Below are 20,706 nucleotides of genomic sequence, written 5' to 3'. Positions count from 1 at the left end.
TAAAGGGGAGGTGCTGACGAGATAGTATGGAGGTAGGGCATTTGCTTTGTATACAGAAGGACGGTGGTTTGAATGTCAGCATCCCATATGGTCCCCCGAGCCTGCCAGGAGCGATTTCTGAGTGTAGAACCAGGAGTAACCACTGAGCACTGCTGGGTGTGACCAAAAACCAGAAATAAAAACAAAAAACAAAAAACAAACAAGTGATTGGAGCAGGTGACTGAAGTCAGGCAGCAGGTGAGGGACCCCCTTCTGGCGTAGTGGGGTGAGGGAGACAGAATGAGGGACACCCAGGTTTCAGCACAGAAAAACAGGGAGCAATGAGGGCTCTCCTCGAGTGAGGGGTTCTCAATTTCTGCCCTGGCAGGAGAGAATGAGGTGCCATTCTTGCACGCAAACAACCAGCCTTGATCCCTGGCATCCCGGATGGTATTCCCAGCTTTCCAGGAGCAATTCCTGAGCTTGGAGCCAGGAGTGACATCTGAGCACCACGGAATGTGGCCCTAAGACCAAAAAAATTTTTTTTTAAAAGTTCCCAAAACGTAGTTAATGTTTACACAGCCATAATGCCATACAGTGGAAATACCAGGAAAGGAATGAGGGCGGGTGTCAGCAACAGATGGAGCTGACAGTTGTCTCTGGGGCAAACGAACGACAAGAAGGAGCAACCGTGGGCAGCCCTGGTGCTTGCATTGTCCCCTCCCCATGCCATTACCTCAAGCCTCAGATCAGGACTTGGGCCCTGCAGTTCCTCCCTCCATTCCCCTAGTCCTGTTGGGAGAACCTGGTTCTGAGCACTGGAATTCTCCAATTTCTGATTAACAGGCGCAGATAGCATGCAGCCCACCTGAGTCCTATCCCTGGCATCCCATACGGTGTCCCGAGCAAGGCAAGCTGTGATTCCATTTCTTTTTCTTTTTTTTTCTTTTTTTTTGGGCCACACCCTGCGTTGCTCAGGGGTTACTCCTGGCTGTCTGCTCAGAAATAGCTCCTGGCAGGCACAGGGGACCATATGGGACACCGGGATTCGAACCAACCACCTTTGGTCCTGGATCGGCTGCTTGCAAGGCAAACACCGCTGTGCTATCTCTCCGGGCCCTCCATTTATTTTTCATGATTTTGTTTATTCAACCCTGTGTATAAAACATATATTTTACACCTGTAATAGATATAAGCTATCATTTTGCATTCCTTTTTATACTGAATCTTGTAAGTCGTGTGTTTTACACTTACAATAACTTATTTGATCATGCATTATAAATTACTAAGAATAAAAGGAATAATTAAATATTAAACAAAAAATTAAATTAAAAATTAGTTTATTATTATTTAAAAAATATCTTTATTTAAGCCAGGTGTGATTTTTTTTTCCAGGTGTGATTCTTGATTGCAGAACCAGGAATAACCCCTGAGCACTGCTGGTGTGACTAAAAAAAAAAAAAAAAAAAAAAAAAAAAGAATAAAATAAAATAAAATAAGAATAAAAAATAAATAAATAAATAAATAAATAAAATGCTCAGCAACGTTGCAAGCCCTAGCAGTAAAATTTAGACCTAGTGCCGGAACTGCAAGCCGCGCGGCCTTTTATAGCCGACGTAAGCCCCGCCCCATGCCACAGCAGGTCCAATCCCGGCGGGTGCTCGAACAAGGCCTCGCCCAAACTAGGCCCCGCCCTCTCTCAAATCCCGCCCAATCCCCGCCCCAGGCAGCCACTTCCTCGTTCAATTTCCCCGCCCAAGCACTCAGCCCCATCCAATCACGCCCCACCAGTGTGGCCCCGCCCACATACACTAAAACTACAATTCCCAGCAGCCAGCATGCCCCGAGGGGGCTCCTGATTGGTTCCTCCGGTGAGGCCCCGCCTTTCCCGGAAGTGCGGCTTTCTGGGGCTGCAGCTTCTTCCCCGCGTGTCCCGCTGCGTGCTCCTGGGGGCCGCGGGTTCGGTCCCCAGGTCCGGCTCGGCCCGTTCTGGCCCGGCATGAACCGCTACGTGGTGCCGCTGTCCGTGCTGGGCACGGCGGTGGGTGCTGCCGTGCTGCTCAAGTGAGTAGGCGCCTGCCCCGAGGGGTCCCCCGGTGACCCGGTTCCGAGCGGACCCGGTCCCAGGTGACCCGGTCCCAGGTCCTGCTTCGGTTCGGGCCCTGATCGGCTTCCCCGGGGCAGGACATGGCCCAAGGTCACCACCCAGAGAAAGGCGCCGGAGCGGGCCCACTTGGGGAGCCTTTTGCACCAAGGGCACCCGGACATTTAGTTGGTTTTTAATCAATCAACTAATCAATCAATCAATAATCAATCAACAATCGATCAATCAATTAATCGAGCAAGGATTAATTCGTGCCAGGAACACGAACCCCTGGACCAGGCCCATTTGGCTTCATCCCCTGACCGGGAAGGGTCAGCTGCGGGGTCCTGTCTGCAGACCTCAGGGGAGCCTGGTTCCAGCCACTAGGGCAGACAGCAATTTAAATTGAACTTTTGGGTTTTGTTGTTGTTGTTGTTGCTCAGGACTCAGCATGCTGTCACCCCTGGAGGGCTCAGGCACCCTGTGGGGTGCCCGGATCAAACCTGGGTGGTCTGCATGCAAGGCAGGTGCCCTCCCTTTGTACTATTCCTCAGCACTCCCCCTACACTCTTATTTTGTGGAATAATAACCTCTGGGGGTTCATTGGTCTGCAGCCCGTTGAGGTCGCATTTGGAATTTGTCCTGCTCATGGGATAGAATCCTTTTCATTTCCTGATATTTTCTTTTTTTTTTTTTTTTTTTGGTTTTTGGGCCACACCCAGTAACGCTCAGGGGTCACTCCTGGCTATGTGCTCAGAAGTTGCTCCTGGCTTGGGGGACCATATGGGACACCGGGGGTTCGAACTGCGGTTCGTCCAAGGCTAGCGCAGGCAAGGCAGGCACCTTACCTTTAGCGCCACCGCCCGGCCCCATTTCCTGATATTTTCAATGAATGGCATTATGGCTGTGTAAACATGAACTACTTTTGGAGAACTTTTTTTTTTTTTTTTTTTGGAGAACTTTTTTGTTTGTTTTTGTTTTTTTTTGGGTCACACCGACAGCCCTCAGGTTCCCCCTGGCTCTATGCTAAGAAATCGCTCCTGGAAGGCTCTGGGGACCATATGGGATGCTAGGATTCAAACAACTGACCTCTTGCATGCAAGGCAAATGCTTTACCTCCATGCTATCTCTCCAGCCCCTTTGGGGAACTTTTTAATCTATCATCTATCTATCTATCTATCTATCTATCTATCTATCTATCTATCTATCTATCTATCTATCTATCTATCAATATATTTATATATTTTTTGGCCACTCATACCCAGTAATGCTCAGCTGTTACTTGTGGCTCTAAGCTCAGAAGTTACTCCTGGCAGGCTGGGGATACCATATGGGATGCCAGGGATCAAATTCAGTTGGCTGCATGCAAGGCAAACGCCCTGCCCTGCTGTGCTATCGCTCAGGTCCCACATGAATTGCTTCTTGGGAAAGTTTAACCAACAGGAAGCAATTCTTCCTGGTCCCAAAGCGGATCATATTTGGGCTGCTCTTATTTTGACAATTTCCATTTTGGTTCCTCGTCCTGATGTTTCATTTCTGGGGAAAAGCGATGAACAGTGAATGGCTCTGAATCCACCCTGGGGTCCTGGGGGAATTGGGGAGATTCAACAATTATTGAATGCCTGGGTGCAAATCAGTAGTTGAATTGTTGGGGAGATACACTGAGCCCGTGGTGCTCAGTTTGCTTAAGCTCTGTGGCTGAGGTGTGGGTTGCTCCTGAGGGTGCTAAAGGGGGGAACCCCAAAGTGCTGGAGGTGGAACCTGGAGCTCCTCTAAGCAAAGCCTGTCCTCAGCCCATTGAGTGCTCTGAATGGGTCGGGGTCTTATTGGGGATCTCCCCCTACAATTCTGGCCTGCCTGTTGGCTTACATGTGGTATGTCGGAAACCAGGCCTGGTGTTGCACTGCACCCCACAAAGGGAGATATTTTCTGTCTGTCCCCCTCTCCCCTCATCGGCCTTGACCCCAGGGATGTCTCTGGAGACTGACAGATGCACAGACAGACAGCCCCTTATGCCTCTGATCTCTCCCCAGGGACCATGTGGCGGGTGGGGCCTGTCCCAGCAAGGCCACCATTCCTGGCAAGACAGTCATCGTCACGGGCGCCAACACGGGCATCGGGAAGCAGACGGCCCTGGAGCTGGCCCGGCGAGGTGAGGTTGGCATGGGGGGACTGTTTCCTCCAGTGCTGGGGAACAGCTGGGTCTTCCCCCATCACCAGGGCTCAGGGCTCACCCCTGGCTCTGTGCTTGGAGCTACCTTCTTTCTCTATACTCAGGAAAGATGCCCAATCACTCCTTTCCCCCAGGCTATACGGAACACTCTTATGCGTGGGGCTGCTGGTTGTTGCAGGAACATTTGGGGACACAGGATATGGGACTGCCCAGGATAGTCTTTGCCAGGGGTCACTGCAGTAAGGGGTTCATGTGGTGGTGGGATGACCCGCACTCCCCGTGGTCCCATCTCAGTCCCCGTGGCTCCCTGTCCCTGGCTGCAGGTGCCAAAGTCATCCTGGCCTGCAGGGACCTGGACAAGTGCGAGGAGGCCGCCAAGTTCATCCGCGGGGAGACGCTCAACCGCCGAGTCAGCGCCCGCCAGCTGGACTTGGCCTCACTCCAGTCAGTCCGAGACTTCGCCGCCAAGGTCATCCAAGGTTGGGCACTCCTGGGGGGTTGAGGGCAGGTCAGAGTGGGGCGACTCACCCCAGCCTGGTCCTCTGCCTGCCGTGGAGAATTATGCTTTTCGATTCTATCCAATTTCCAAATGGTTGATTTATATTTTTATTGTTTTGAGTCACATCTGGCGGTACTCAGGGCTTACTTCTGGCCCTGCACTCAGGGATCAGTCCTGGCGGGTTTGGGGGGACCTTATGGGGTATCAAGGAGCAAACTTTGGTCACTTGCAAGGCAAGCACCCTAACCACTGCACTATATCTTTGGCACCTACTAATACTTTTTTTTCTTTTTGGGCCCCATCCGGTGACACTCAGGGGTTATTTCTGGCTCTGTGCTCAGAAATCACTCCTGGCTTGGGGGACCATATGGGATGTCGGGGAATTGAATTGCAGTACATCCTAGGTTAGCGCATGCAAGGCAAATGCCCTAGCGCTTGCACCACCGCTTCGGCCCCTTATACTTATTTTTTTGTTCATACCTGATAGTGCTCAGGTCTGCTTCCTGGCTCTATGCTCAGGGCTCACTCCTAACAGGACCTCAGGAACTCTGTGCCCATGATAGATTCCTGTCTCCGGCATGCAAGACAAGAATTTAACCCCCATGTTGCCTCAGATTCTGGGGCCTGCACTTTTCTGTCGTCTCAGACATTCTCAGGTCAACATGATTTTCCGTTTTTAAGTGGTGGGAAAAAGGTTGCTGAGGGCCATTTTGGGGTGCAGCACCGTGGTCTGTGGGTCTCAGGGCCCAACCATGGTTCTGGATCTGGTCATGGGGCCCCTGAAGTGTTGAGTCCTGCTCTACTGAGAACCCCCTGACCTGTCCCGGATCCCACTTCGGGGACACCTTGGGGAGGGGGCTTTGGAGTTCTCTGGAGGGAGTTGGCAGGAATCCGAGTTGGCTGTCAGGGCGTTACCCCGAGGCTCTGTTGTGGGAATAGGGACTGTGTAGGCTCCAGGCTGGTGCAGGACATGTGAAAACCAGTGTCTGAGGGCATATGTGTGTGTCTGTGTGTTTCATGCGTGTGTGCTTTGGGGGTGTGTCTGTCCTCCAGCAGGGGCTTATGGTCCCAGGCTGACGTACCCCCCTTTCCAGAGGAGGAGCATGTTCATGTCCTGATCAACAACGCGGCCGTGATGCGCTGCCCGCACTGGACCACCCAGGACGGCTTCGAGATGCAGTTTGGCGTTAACCACCTGGGTGAGCTGCCTCCCTCCTGTCCTTCTTGACTCCCAAATCTGTGCTCAGGGATCATTCCTGATGGGCTCGGGGGACCTTGAGGTATGCTGGGGATCAAACCCATGTTGGCTATGTGCAAAGCTTACGCCCTACTGCTGTGCTATCGCTTCTGCCCCTCCACCCCTGTCTGTGTCCTTGACAGGCATATTTTATTTTTTATTTTATTGTATTAAAACTTTTTTTCTTTGCTATACCTGGCAGGGCTCAGGTGACCACACTTGACATTGGAAACTGAACCCAGGTCTACTGTATGCCAGGCAAAAATGCCTGCTGTACTGTCTCCCTATGTTTATTTTTTATTTATTTTTTTGGTCTTTGGGCCCCACTTGGTGATGCTCAGGGTTACTCCTGGCGCTGCACTCAGAAATTGCTCCTGGCTTGGGGGACCATATGGGACGCCGGGAGATCGCACCACGGTCTGTCCTAGGTCCTGCGTGCAAGGCAAACGCTCTACTGCTGCACCACTGCTCTGGCCCCTATTTTTAATTTTTACTTATATTTTATATCTTCTGTCTCCTCATGTTATGATGATGTTGTTCAGTGTTATTGATGGTGGTTCCTGGGATTAGCCCCGACAGGCACATTTTCGTTTGGGCGCTCTATTTCCTACCTGTGCCATACTTGATTTCTGTTGGTTCTGTGACTCATCCTCTCTCCTCTCCCCCCCTCCTTTCTTTTCCTCTCCAATTCCTCCCTTCTCTTCCACTCTCCTCCCCTCCTCTCCCATACCCTCTCCTTCTCACTCCCCTCCCTCCCCTCTCTTCTCCTGTCCCCTCCTTATCTTGCACTCATATCTTGTATATGCAAAGCATTCATGGCCAGGGTCTGCTGTTTGCAGCTGGAAACTTCCCTGCTGATCTGCTTCTACCGCCCATTCTGTCCACTAGCTGGTAGCAGCACCTCCTTGTCTGCAGTTTTGTGTGTGTGAAGGGGTGAGGCGGAAGGCGCAGTCTGGTGCCAGTTGAGGCCCTCAGCACCTCAGCATGGGAATGTGCTCACAGAAACAGTACAATATACATGATCCTTTTTTTGTTTATTTGTTCTTTTTGGGGGGCACACCCAACAATGCTCAGGGCTCTTGGCTCTATGCTCAGAAATTAGTCCTGGCAGGTTCAGGGACCATATGGGATGCTGGGGATTGAACCTCGGTCAGCTGCGTACAAGGCAAACACCCTCCTTGCTCTGCTGTCCCTCTGGCTCACACGTGACCCTTTTGTCTGTCACCCAGGTCACTTTCTGCTGACAAACCTTCTTCTGGACAAGCTCAAAGCCTCGGCCCCGGCTCGCATCATCAACCTCTCGTCCTTGGCCCATGTGGCCGGGCACATCGACTTCGAGGACCTGAACTGGGAGCAGAGGGTGTTTGACACTAAAGCGGCCTATTGCCAGAGCAAGCTGGCTGTCGTCCTCTTCACCAAGGAGCTCAGCCGGAGGTTGCAAGGTGCATTGTGTATGCCACGCCCACGGGCCCCTCTTTACTTGGAGGCTGGAACTGAACCCCATGACCCTGGTGGACAGAGGTCGGGTGGAGGTTCCAGAACCAAGCAGGCGAGGCTCAGGACAAGTAGCACCACACTCCCTGCTGGGGCCCACAGCAGACATCACTAGTCAATCACAGCACTTTCCTTTGCTTGCCAGGCCAACTGACCGATCACAGCACACACTTCCGCTTGCCTACCAATCACAGCATGATCCGTGGCTCACCCACCATCACCCATGCACCCTGAACTCATGCAGAAGTGATGTTAAAACACTCTTTCACTCTTGACAGATTCCCAACTAGTGTTGTTACCTGTTTCTAAAGTGGTTTCGCTTCCCTGGAGAAATACATTACAAGGTCTAGCCAGGTTTTTGTCCTGGTCTCCAAATCAGGTTCCATTCTGAGACTCTGGGGGTCCAGCACCATCATATTTTTTCTTCGAAGATGGGGCTGAACCGAACTTTAGTGTTGTAGGTCAACTGATGGCTCCCAACCCTGGGCAACTTCTACCCTATGGGGGACATTTGGCAGGTTTTTATTTATTTATTTATTTATTTATTTATTTATTTATTTATTTATTTATTTATTTATTTATTTATTTGTCACACCCGGCAGCTAGGGGTTACTCCTAGCTCTACGCTCAGAAATCGCTCCTGGCAGGCTCAGGGGACCATATGGGATGCTGGGATTTGAACCGCCTTTCTTCTGCATGCAAGGCAAACTCCCTACTTTCATGCTATCTCTCCGGCTCCCAAATTTGGAGGTTTCTTTCTTTTTCTTTTTTTTGGTTTTTGGGCCACACCCGGCAACGCTCAGGGGTTACTCCTGGCTATGCGCTCAGAAGTCGCTCCTGGCTTAGGGGACCATATGGGACGCCGGGGGATCAAACCGTGGTCTGTCCTAGGCTAGCGCAGGCAAGGCAGGCACCTTACCTCTAGCGCCACCATGGCAGCCCCAAATTTGGAGATTTCTTCTTTTTTTTTTTGGTGGTTTTTGGGTCACACCCAGCAGTGCTCAGGGGAAACTCCTGGCTTCATGCTCAGAAATTGCTCCTGGCAGGCACAGGGAACCATATGGGAAGCCAGATTCGAACTGATGACCTTCTGCATGAAAGGTAAATGCCTTACCTCCATGCTATTTCTCCAGCCCCTGGAGGTTTCTTGAAGGAGTTTTTGGTTCTCACTGTAGGAAAGAAGTGGATTAACTTCCTAATTCAGGAAGCAATTCATAAAAAGGCAAACTGGGGGGGGGGGGGGCTGGAATCATACCACAGTAGGGAGGGCATTTGCCTTGCACTTGGCTGACCTGGGTTTGATCCCTGGCATCCCATATGGTTCCCAGAGCCTGCCAGGAGTGATTTCTGAGCACAGACCCAGGAATAATTCCTGAATGCTATTTGGTGTGGCCCAAAACAACAACAGCAATAACAACAGCAACAACAACAAATAAAAAGAATACTTGGGCCTCAGTTTCCCCGAGCCAACATCTGGGAGTATGACTGGGAGTCTCTCAGAATCCCCTCCCAGACTCTGGGGGTGGCCCTTTGTGATACTGGTCCTCCAGGTAGAGGGCGAACACTCTGGTAGCCCTGCCAGAGCCATCCTGTGAGGTGGGTGGTGCTCTGTGATGTGTCTTGGGGTTAGGATCCAGGGATGGGAGGTTAGGGGGCAGTGTAGGGATGGATCTGGGCTGCCCCCCACCTCATCACTTGTTCTCTCCAGGCACAGGAGTGACCGTCAATGCTCTGCACCCCGGGGTGGCCAGGACCGAGCTGGGCAGACACACTGGCATGCACACTTCTGCCTTTTCTAGCTTTACGCTCGGTAAGACCCCCGGTCCTGCCTGCAGGGCCACCTTGTGCACTTCACCCTCACCAGGGCTCTCCAGAGGGATATGTAGGGGGCAGAGTCAGTATGAGGGAATGGAAGGTGGGAAGCAACTTGGATAAGGGGAAGACTCAAGGTTGATGGGGAAGAGGGAGCGCTTTATTTTGCCCTGAAAAAGCCAGTGTTGCTTCCTGGACCTGGAGGGATCCAGCTGGGCAGTGTCAGAGCAGGGAACTCAGGTAGAGGGACCTGCAGGAGGCGAGCCCTGTGTGCGTCAGTTGTGTGTGTGTGTGTGTGTGTGTGTGTGTGTGTGTGTGTGTCAGTGGCGTGTGCGTGCACACCTTTGGACTGATGCTCTATGCGTGAATTGCAGGACCCATCTTCTGGCTTCTGGTCAAGAGCCCCCAGTTAGCAGCCCAGCCCAGCACCTACCTGGCAGTCGCCGAGGAACTGGAAGGCGTCTCTGGAAAGTACTTTGATGGGTTCAAGGAGAAATCTCCATCTCCCGAGGCTGAGGATGAGGAGGTAGCCCGGAAGCTTTGGGCAGCAAGTGCCCACATGGTGGGATTGGAGAATTCCCCTAGGACCTCTGGGAGAGCACCGCCTCACTCCAAATAATCTTCAGCAAGTGTGGAAACTATGGGCAAGGAGACCCAGTCATCGGGATGGAGGATCATAGGCCGGAGAGATAGCACAGTGGTAGGGTACGTGGCCTACCCTGGACAGACCCGGGTTCAATTCCTGGCATCCCATATGGTTCCTTGAGTCTGCCAGGAGCTTTTTCTGAGCGTAGATCCAGGAGTAACCCCTGAGCGCTGCCGAGTGCGGCCCCCAAACCAAAACCAAACAAAAAGACCCCAAAGAAATATGATGGGGCAAGGCCATCCATGACTGATGTGTCATGTAGGGGTAATGCTGGCTGCCATGCCCCAAGTGCCCTCTAGGTGGCGGTGTGATACAAGTAATACTGGCTGCAATACCTCAAGTGCCCTCTAGGTGGAGGTGTGACATAAGTGATGCTGTTGTCAGAACCAATGGCTGCCATATTCATGACTTCCAGTAGGTGGCAGTGTTGTCCTTTCATTGTCTCTGCCCTTCTGGCTGAAGTGTATTGCCCTGATTCTACCAGTTGGGGGCGCTGTGCTCCTTTACCTTCAGCTGCTGCCTTTGAGAATCCAAACAACTGCTGGATGATGCAGTTTCCTTGGGCCTAGGCCATGTTGGGGAGTCGTGAGGGACTTGCCTGCGATTCCTGGTGCATACCTCCTAGCCTCAGTTTTCCCCATTTAATTGTTTTTGTGTGTTTGTTTGCTTTTTGGGCCACACCTGGCAGCGCTCAGGGGTTCGTCCTGGCTCTGTGCTCAGAAATCGCTCCTGGCAGGCTTGGGGGATCATATGGAATGCTGGAAATCGAACCCTGGTCCGTCCTGGGTTGGCTGTGTGCAAGGCAAATGCCCTACCATGTGCTATCACTCCAGCCCCAGTGTCCCCCACTTTAAAAGATGAAAAGGGGCCCCACTACCTCATGGAAGGGTCCGAAAACATGTGCCTGGCAGGGGAAGTGTAACTCCTGTACCCTGAGGCCACTGGATCCAGGGTCTTTGTGGCTGGCCCTCGAAAAGCTTCCGACACAGCGCAGGGGACAGCAAGGAGTGAAACCTGCCCTCAGCCTCAGCTCGGGGATCTTGCATTTCCCACCATGTTTCAGACCTGCCCTTCAGCTGTGATCATGATTTTTGTAATAAACTGGAGTGGTTTTCTGTTTTTGTGCAAAGACTCTGTGTAGTGAGCCAGAAGCACACACCCAGCCTTCATTCAGCCTGTAGGAAGCCTTGGGTGAGGCCCATGATGCAGAGAACGGTGGGACACGTCTACACCCGGTGGGAGGGACGAGGGGGAAAGCTGAGCCAGCCCCCAAAAAGCCTCAGACAGCTGGTTTGTGGGAATCTGACTGAGTCAGGCAGCTCATGCTGTGAGCCACAACCCCGTCTCCTCCCTTCTCACACCCTGTCTTCTCCTGGGCTTTGGGCACACCAGAAACTTGGAAAAGAATATGGGCATGTCAGTTCTACCCGGCTTGGGTGGGTGTCGGTGTTGCTTTGCAGACACTCTCTGGGGCTGTCCTGCAGCTGGGGAAACTGAGTCATATGGGGAGCTGCTGTGTGTTGTAGTATGCAGGGCTGGGAGGTGGTTCTTCTGCCAGAGCAAAGGGCTGAGGCCTTTCCTGGCTCTGCCTGGCTCATGAGCATTGCCAGGACCTCCCTGGGCCTCACATGCCCCAACAGGAGTGAGGCTCTATAAAAATTAAAATGGAATGAAAGCAGGGCTGGAGAGATAGTACAGCGGGTGAGTTGTTTCCACATTGCCAACTTGGGTTTGATCCCCGACACCCCATGTGGTCTGCTGAGCCCTGTCATGGAACAGGAATAAGCCCTGAGCATCACCAGTGTGGCCTTAGACAAAATTTAATGAGGAGGGCTGGAGTGATAGCACAGCAGTAGGGCGTTTACTTTGCAAGTGGCTGACCCAGGACGGACCTGGGTTCAATTCCCGGCATCCCATAGGGTCCCTAAGCCAGGATCAATTTCTGAGCACAGAACCAGGAGTGTTGTACACAACACTTTATGGGATTTGTACACAACATTTTATGGGATTATTATGTAACTGACCCTACCCTGATTGATGATTGTGCCCTACCCTAGGGTATGACCTGGCATTCTGCCCCCACCCTAGGGTAGTACCTGATTCTGCTTCCACCATTGGGTGGTATCTGATCCCACCATTGGGTGGTACCTGATTCTGGGGGATAAAAACAAGGGTCTGTGGAAGGCGAGGAACTTTTGGCTGGAACTGATGCTGAGGATTTGGACTTCAGTCTTGTCCACCAAATAAAGCTGATATTTCCACAAGCCTGACTGCCTGTGAGCTGTTTACCCACCACTTCACCTCAGAACCGTCAGCTGAACAGGGTGGCAGACGCGTGCTCCGAGCTGGAGGGGAAAGACCTCATCCTCCATCCCTCCATCAGTCAACCTCTTCAGGGGCTGACTTGCAACATAATGGCGCCTGGACAGGCTGAACCTGGACCCTCAATAACTGTAAGTAAAATACTTCATTGGAAATTTCCTCTGCTGACCATTAAATGGTTTCTGTCGTTAGTCATGTGGATTCTGCCACCTTTTTGCTTACGCATTGGTTCTCTATTATACAAGTGGATTATTCCATTTTGTTTAAAACTAATTGGTTTTGATCTAAGGACAATCACTGCAGTTGGATGGTTGTGGTCTATATTTCAAATGAAAATTGCATTGTCTCCAGCCGTCATAGTTTGTGCAATTTCTGTGTTGGCTCACGTTGTTACTGTGAGCATAGTTATTGGCTGGTATTTAGGAAATAGAATGTGTAGAAATGGTGAGGCTAAAACCAGTATGGATAATAAGGAAATCTTTCTGACGAAAATTCAGACCAAGGTGCAGGCTGATGAATCCAGCCCCACCATCAACAATATAGGAATTTTTGCTGGAAGAAAAACAACTCGGAAAGTTAAATCTGATTCTAGAGAATAGCATGACAGTAGTGACTCAGACAATGATCAACTTCCGGTGCTCACTCCATAAGTGAGGCCTGATTCTATTCACAAAATTCACAACAGTGCAGATTCAGATGATGAACCACACTCACGGCCTCAGAGCTTTATTCAGAGTAATTTTGCTAATCCGGCCTCATCCCCTTTACACGGGGTAAATGTTTCTAATATGTACCCTATCAGATGGAAGAATTAGACCAGTTTAAAAAAGCATGTAAAGAATATGGGCCAAAATCACCATACAGTGTGAAGTTACTAAGACTTTGGAGTCATAACTCACCTTGGACTTTGTATGATTTTAAAAGAATCGCTGAAATATGCCTGTCATCTAAACAGCGAACTGAATGGGAAATGTATTATTCAGAAGGCATAAAAGCCAGATTATATAGCCCGGATGGTACAAAAAAACAAGTGGCAGGTGTTACTCTATTGTATGAATTATTGATGGCAGAAAATCAATTTGCAAATATTCAGACACAAGCAGCTTTACCTAAAGAAATCTTAAATTTAATTAGGGATATTGCATTGTCATCATGGGAAAAAATTGATTCTAACAGCATTGGTAGAGGAAACTTTTTAAAAATTACCCAAGGCCGGGGCCGGAGAGATAGCATGGAGGTAAGGCGTTTGCCTTTCATGCAGGAGGTCATCGGTTCGAATCCCGGCGCCCCATATGGTCCCCCGTGCCTGCCAGGAGCAATTTCTGAGCCTGGAGCCAGGAAAAACCCCTGAGCGCTGCCGGGTGTGACCCAAAAACCACAAAAAAAAAAAAAAAATACCCAAGGCCCTTATGAGTCATATGTAGAGTTTGTAGGTAAGATTAAAGATGCTCTGAAGTTACAAGTCAAAGATGAGGAGATGAGAAACTTCCTGGGGGCCGGGCGGTGGCGCTAAAGGTAAGGTGCCAGCCTTGCCTGCGCTAGCCTTGGACGGACCGCGGTTCGATCCCCCGGTATCCCATATGGTCCCCCAAGCCAGGAGCAACTTCTGAGCACATAGCCAAGAGTAACCCCTGAGCATTACCGGGTGTGGCCCAAAAACCAAAAAAAAAAAAAAAAAAAAGAAACTTCCTAGTAAAATCTTTGGCTTATCATAATGCAAATTTGCCCTGTAGATTAGTATTGAATACATTAAATGAAAAGGCAAATGTGAATGATTGGGAACCCCAATCCCTACCCCACTTAGACTCGGTACAAACCTGCCCAGTTACCAAGGGAATGATGCCTTACTCCCCTCGGGGACAGAGCACTTTCTTTTTCTTTCTTTTTTTTTGGTTTTTGGGCCACACCTGGTGATTCTCAGGGGTTACTCCTGGCTGTCTGCTCAGAAATATCAACTGGCAGGCACGGGGGACCATATGGGACACCGGGATTTGAACCAACCACCTTTGGTCCTGGATCGGCTGTTTGAGAGGCAAACGCCACTGTGCTATCTCTCAGGGCCCCACTGTGCTATCTCTCAGGGCCCGACAGGGCACTTTCTGTAAACCAGCTCTTTGCCCAAAATGCAAAAAGGGTCGCCACTGGGCGAAAGATTGCAGATCCAGAAACCTCATTGATAATAACCTAAGTAGAGGTTTCAGCACAATCCCCAGGAGGCAAATTGCCTGCTACCATTGTGGAAAACGGGCATATCAAAAGAAATTGCCATTTCCTTATAAATTCAGCTCCTCAAGGGCACACATACAAGATGCAGGGAAATGCCCACAGGGCCTCCCCCCAGGCCCTTCCAAATCAGGGGCAAAGCTCACAGACAATAATACTTCCAAGCCCAGCCCAAAAAAATTTATCATGATAAGGGAATTAATTCACACCACATCAGGGAGTTCCGATTAGACATATTATACCCAGAGGACATTACAATTTACCCAGGAGCATGCCCTTACATGTTAGAAACTGGCATTATGGCCCGCCACCCCCAGATACTATGGGTTTGATTCTTGGCAGAAGTTCCCTCAACATAAAGGGTATATCAGTAACCACTGGTGTCACTGACTCAGATTCTATGGGAGAAATCATTGTAGTTATTACCATACCAGTTACATAGACCTTTAAAAAAGGAGAAGCGATTGCCCAGATAGTAATAGTGCCTTATGTCAAATTTGGGACTTCAGATAAGACTAGAATTGGAGGTTTTGGAAGCACAGATCCGGGTGCTGCTCAAAACCCAATACTGGCTCTGGTTACTAAATTTAAAGGTAAAAAAACCAATGATCAAACTTCACTTGGAAGGGCAACCCTTTGACGGCGTGATAGATACGGGTGCTCAGGTTACCATAATTTCTGATAAAGAATGGCCAGAAAATTGGCCTCTCCAGGAAATTCCGTATTTGCTAGAAGGAGTAGGAGGCCTAAGCTCCTGTCTGTTGAGTACGAGGATTATGATATTTTACGGCCCAGAAAATTAAAAAGTGATAATTAGACCTCACGTGGGCCCATTTTCACCATCCCTGTGGGGCCGTGACCTACACAAACAGTGGAAAGCAGAATTCCACATCCCATTAGCTCCAGAAGAGCCCGAACCTTCTTTTGATTTAAAAACCCAAAATTTTTAGTAGGGGCCACTACCATAAAAACACTAGCACCAATAAAAATAAAATGGAAATCTGACGAACCCATTTGGACAGGTCAGTGGCCCCTTAAAACTGATAAATTAAAGGTGCTGACAGAATTAGTGGAGAAACAGCTAAGTTTAGGACATATTGAACCATCTTTTTCTCAATGGAATTCACCTATATTCACTATAAAAAAGAAATCTGGTAAATGGAGACTTTTGATGTATCTTAGAGCTGTAAATTTATCCATGATACCTATGGGCAAATTGCAGACTGGTTTACCATCACCTGTAGTTATTCCAAAGGAATGGCCACTAATTATAATTGATCTGAAAGACTGTTTCTACCATATTCCTATCCACCCAGATGATAAAAAACGTTTTGCATTCTCAGTTCCTTCTCTCAATAACACCCATTCCTGCAGATGTTTCCAATGGACTATTCTCCCCCAAGGCATGCTGAATGCCCCAACAATGTGCCAGTTTTTGTAGATAAGGTTTTGAGCCCTGCATGTAAAAAATTTCCTCAAGCCATGATATTTCATTATACAGGTGATATCTTGCTCACAATGAACAATGAAAGAGATTCACAGAACTTATACTCTTATGTTATTGACTGTTTACAAACACAGGACTGAAAATAGCTTTAGAAAAAATACAGACAATGCCACCGTATCAATATTTGGGTTTTATTTTGGACCGGACATCAATATGTCCACAAAAAATTTCTATCAAAGAAGAAAACCTCAGGCCTGGAGAGATAGCACAGCGGTGTTTGCCTTGCAAGCAGCTGATCCAGGACCAAAGGTGGTTGGTTCGAATCCCGGTGTCCCATATGGTCACCCGAGCCTGCCAGGAGCTAATTTCTGAGCAGACAGCCAGGAGTAACCCCTGAGCACCGCCAGGTGTGGCCCCAAAACAAAACAAAACAAAAAAACAAACAAACAAAAAAAGAAAACCTCAGAACGCTTAATGATTTTCAGAGACTTTTAGGTGATGTAAATTAGCTCCGCCCTGCACTAGAAATCCCGAATGCAGAGTTGTCTAATCTGTTTAAAACGTTGGAGGGTGACCCTGCTTTAGATAGCCCGAGAAACTTAACAACAGCTGCCAAAAATGAATTGGACATCTTCTTGAGCAAATTACAAAAATCGTTTCTCTTAAGATTCATCCCAGAGGGCCGGGCGGTGGCGCTAAAGGTAAGGTGCCTGCTTTGCCTGCGCTAGCCTTGGACGGACCGCGGTTCGATCCCCCGGTGTCCCATATGGTCCCCCAAGCCAGGAGCAACTTCTGAGCGCATAACCAGGAGTAACCCCTGAGCGTTACTGGGTGTGGCCCAAAAACCAAAAAAAAAAAAAAAAAAGATTCATCCCAGAGGGCCGGAGAGATAGTATGGAGGTAAGTCGTTTGCCTTTCATGCAGAAGGTCATCAGTTTGAATCCCATATGGTCCCCCGTGCCTGCCAGGAGCAATTTCTGAGCATGGAGCCAGGAGTATCCCCTGAGCACTGCTGGGGTGAAACAAACAAACAAACAAACAAAAAAAACAAAAAACAAAAAACAAAAAAACTAAACAAAACAAAAAACCACACAAAAAGAAGATTCATCCCGGGAGAAAAGGTATTTCTGTTAATCTTCCCTACTATAGAAACCTTCACGGGGCCTTCATACAACAGGCAGGACCTTTGGAAAGGGTGTGTTTACATAACAAACAGCCTCACTCAGTTGTCCCCTACTTGCAACTGATTTCAGAGATTATTATCAAGGCAAGATTCAGATCTATATCTTTACTAGGTTTTGACCCAGATATGATAGTTTTGCCAATACCAAAAAAGGAAATTGAGTCAATATTGCCTCTTACTGAATCTCTACAAAGGGCCCTCTCAGATTTCACAGGAGAAATATCCTCCCATTATGCAGCAGGAAAAACTTGGAACTTTTTAAAGAAAACTCAGTTTGTTATTTCTTCAATTGTTCAGGATTCCCCTATTCCCAATGCCAAGGTTTTTTTCATTGATGAATCCCAAAATAGAAAAGGAGGAATAACCGGAGACAACATTAATATGACCATAGATACCAAATATAAATCTGCACAGAAAGTTGAATTAGCAACGTTAATTTACCTATTAGAAAATATATCTGTGGATGGACCGCGGTTCGATCCCCCGGTGTCCCATATGGTCCCCCAAGCCAGGAGCAACTTCTGAGCACATAGCCAGGAGTAACCCCTGAGCGTTACCGGGTGTGGCCCAAAAACCAAAAAAAAAAAAAAAAAAGAAAATATATCTGAAGCCATGAATATAGTTTCTGATTCTTTGTATGTGGTAAGTTTATGTCATGTGATAGCCACTGCTTCCCTTAATGCTAATAACCTGATCATACAGAACTTACTTAAACGATTACAGCAGCTTCTTCAAAATCGAACTGAGGCCATCTTCATCACACATATCACACATAGAGCCCCCTCAGGTCTTCCAGTATCGATGGCTCAAAGAAATACAACTGCTGACTTGCTAGCAATACCTATATTTAAACCACCTGTAGAGAAACATTCAGCCCTACACACAAATGCTCGCCGTTTACATGTGAATTACCAAATTCCATGGAGGCAAGCTAGAGAAATTGTAGAAAACTGCAACGTATGTGCACCGTTAACAAAAAAGACTCACATAGCAGGAGCAAACCCAAGAGGCTTACAGTCTAACGAACTTTGGCAAATGGATATAACGCAAACAGATTTATTTCCAAGAAAAACCTTATCTTCATGTGGTGGACACTTATAATAATAATATATACTAGTATATATAATATAATAATAATAAATAATAATAATTATAAGAATAAGTGGTGGACACTTATTCTCGGTTTATGTGGGCAATTCCTATGTCTTCTCAAAAAGCTAAGGCTGTTTGTAGTTTTCTTTTACAATGTTTTTCTGTGATGGGTATTCCATATTCTATAAAAACTGATAATGGGCCAGCCTATGTTAGCAAAACTTTTGAATTTTTTTTGTAAAGAATGGCAGATAAGATATCTGAAAGGAATTCCTTACAATTGTAGGGGACAGGCCATTGTAGAAAGGACTCACTGAACGTTAAAAACTCAATTACAAAAAAATAGAAAAAGAGGTTTACCACCAACGGATTTGCTATCTTTGACTCTTATCACACTAAATTACTTAAACTTACCCCAAGGAGAAAGTTACACTACAGCGGAAAGACATTTTAAAGAAGATATTCAGAGGCAAGAAACAACTCATAAACCTATTTGGATCAAGGGGGATGAAAACTGGATAGCTGGATATCTTCTCCTGAGAGGAAGGGGTTATGCCTATGTTTCTACAAATGACAACCCTTCCAAGATATTTTGGGTTCCATTACGCCTTGTTAGAAATCGGACTAGCACAAATGATCAGGTTCAGACTATAAACTCCCCTTCAGAGCAAAAACAGAATACTCAAGACATTAACAACAGTAATATTGCTGAGGTTTCTGGGGCAGGGAACATGGATTTAGCTGTCACACACCATACATTGAGTGAGACTGATGGTAGTGATAAACCTTTACACTCCGAGATGCAAAAGAAAAGACAGGAATCTGTCTTAACTGGGCTCCAAAATATAGGAAACTCTTTCTACATGAACTCAATATTGTAATGCTTGTATAATATTTCAGACTTGACTCAGTATTTTCATCAAGATCATTATAAAAAGGATATATATATATATATTTTGGCCACACTTGGCGTTGCTCAGGGGTTACTCCTGGCTGTCTGCTCAGAAATAGCTCCTGGCAGGCACGGGGGACCATATGGGACACCGGGATTTGAACCAACCACCTTTGGTCCTGGATCGGCTGCTTGCAAGGCAAACGCCGCTGTGCTATCTCTCTGGGCCCTATAAAAAGGATATTAACAAGAAAAATCCAATGGGGCATGAAGGTAAATTAGCCGAAGAATTTGGTCGGCTCATCAAAACCATGGGAGATGGATTTCATAGATATATTAACCCTGAAAGCTCCAAAGTAACAATTGGTTTACTTAATGACCAGTTTGCTGGATACAATCAGCAGGATCCACACGAACTACTGATGTTTCTAATAGAGGGACTAGATCAGTACTTGCTTACCGTAAATCTAATGACAGACAAAACTACACATCTTATGGAAAATGAAAATTATGAACAATCTAGTCCAGAACACCAAAAGGCTCACAAATCTATTATTTCAAATTCAAATCTATACTACAGTGTCTCACATGCCACCAAAAGTCTGAGGTTTATGAGACATTTGTTCATTTGTCTCTGGCTGTCACATCTACAGATAAATGTACATTACAGGAATGCCTCTCTGAAATTTTTAAAGAAGAAGAGTTAAGGGATGACAACAAAGTTTATAGTGCAACAGCTGCAAAACTAGAAGATATTTTTCAAAGAAAATGTATTTATGGAAACTGACACCAGTACTTATAATACACTTGAAACGTTTTGCTTTTGATGGCAAACAAATAAAAAAAACTGCACACTTATGTGGATTTTCCTTTAGAAGACCTCAATTTAGTAGAATTCACTTCAGAGAATAAAAGCAAGATTAAGAAATACAATTTATCACCAGTGTCAAATCATTATGGTAAAGTTCACTATGGACACTGTACTTCACACTGTAAAATTGCTGCAAAACAACACTGGATCAATTTTGATGACAAGAAGATCAAAAAAGTCCCTAATACATTGGTGAAATCCACAGCAGCATACATCCTGTTTTATACTTCTTAGAGATCTACAATGAACACCAGATAATCATTTCACTTTCTTATCGGTTGTTATTAATGCTCTAGGATTCTTTTCACAAGCATGATCAATGAATAGGATTAAAAATCATGGACCCCCAATGTGTTTCCTTGTATGGTGGATTTATGTCTTGATTTCATTATTGCTCTAGGTCTCAGTTAATCATGACATCTTACAATTTAATTTAGTCAAGGTTCACCTGAAAGAGAAATTTCTCATCATATTAATGTTGTTTTTCTTTCTAGGTATACTCATTTAATGACTTTCACTCTTTTTTTTTTTTTTTTGGTTTTTGGGCCACACCCGGCGGTGCTCAGAGGTTACTCCTGGCTGTCTGCTCAGAAATAGCTCCTGGCAGGCACGGGGGACCATATGGGACACCGGGATTCGAACCAACCACCTTTGGTCCTGGATCAGCTGCTTGCAAGGCAAACACCGCTGTGCTATCTCTCCGGGCCCGACTTTCACTCTTTTTATTTTAACATCATTGCTTTATTTCCTTCA

General features: G+C 47.4%; 1 protein-coding gene across 1 annotated transcript; it reads left to right on the top strand.

Annotated features, from left to right (window-relative positions):
• The first annotated feature begins 1,895 nt into the window (after positions 1-1,895).
• Positions 1,896-9,977, top strand: RDH13 (retinol dehydrogenase 13). Its single transcript, XM_049787063.1, has 7 exons — positions 1,896-2,043; positions 4,096-4,214; positions 4,559-4,714; positions 5,829-5,933; positions 7,201-7,413; positions 9,174-9,275; positions 9,652-9,977. The coding sequence occupies exons 1-7, from the start codon at positions 1,979-1,981 to the stop codon at positions 9,894-9,896; spliced, it is 1,005 nt and encodes a 334-aa protein (XP_049643020.1). The 5' UTR covers positions 1,896-1,978; the 3' UTR covers positions 9,897-9,977.
• Positions 9,978-20,706: the final 10,729 nt, after the last annotated feature.

This window comes from Suncus etruscus, chromosome 14 (genome assembly GCF_024139225.1).
Source record: "Suncus etruscus isolate mSunEtr1 chromosome 14, mSunEtr1.pri.cur, whole genome shotgun sequence".
Classification (NCBI taxonomy): Eukaryota; Metazoa; Chordata; class Mammalia; order Eulipotyphla; family Soricidae; genus Suncus; species Suncus etruscus.
The sequence above is the reverse complement of the archived record's forward strand: the minus strand, read 5'-3'. Positions and strand labels throughout refer to the sequence as shown.

Coding starts and splice junctions, on each gene's coding strand:
- RDH13 (XM_049787063.1), top strand. CDS start 1,979: ATGAACCGCTACGTGGTGCCGCTGTCCGTGCTGGGCACGGCGGTGGGT. Junction 2,044..4,095: donor GGTGCTGCCGTGCTGCTCAA/GTGAGTAGGCGC, acceptor ATCTCTCCCCAG/GGACCATGTGGCGGGTGGGG. Junction 9,276..9,651: donor CTTTTCTAGCTTTACGCTCG/GTAAGACCCCCG, acceptor CGTGAATTGCAG/GACCCATCTTCTGGCTTCTG.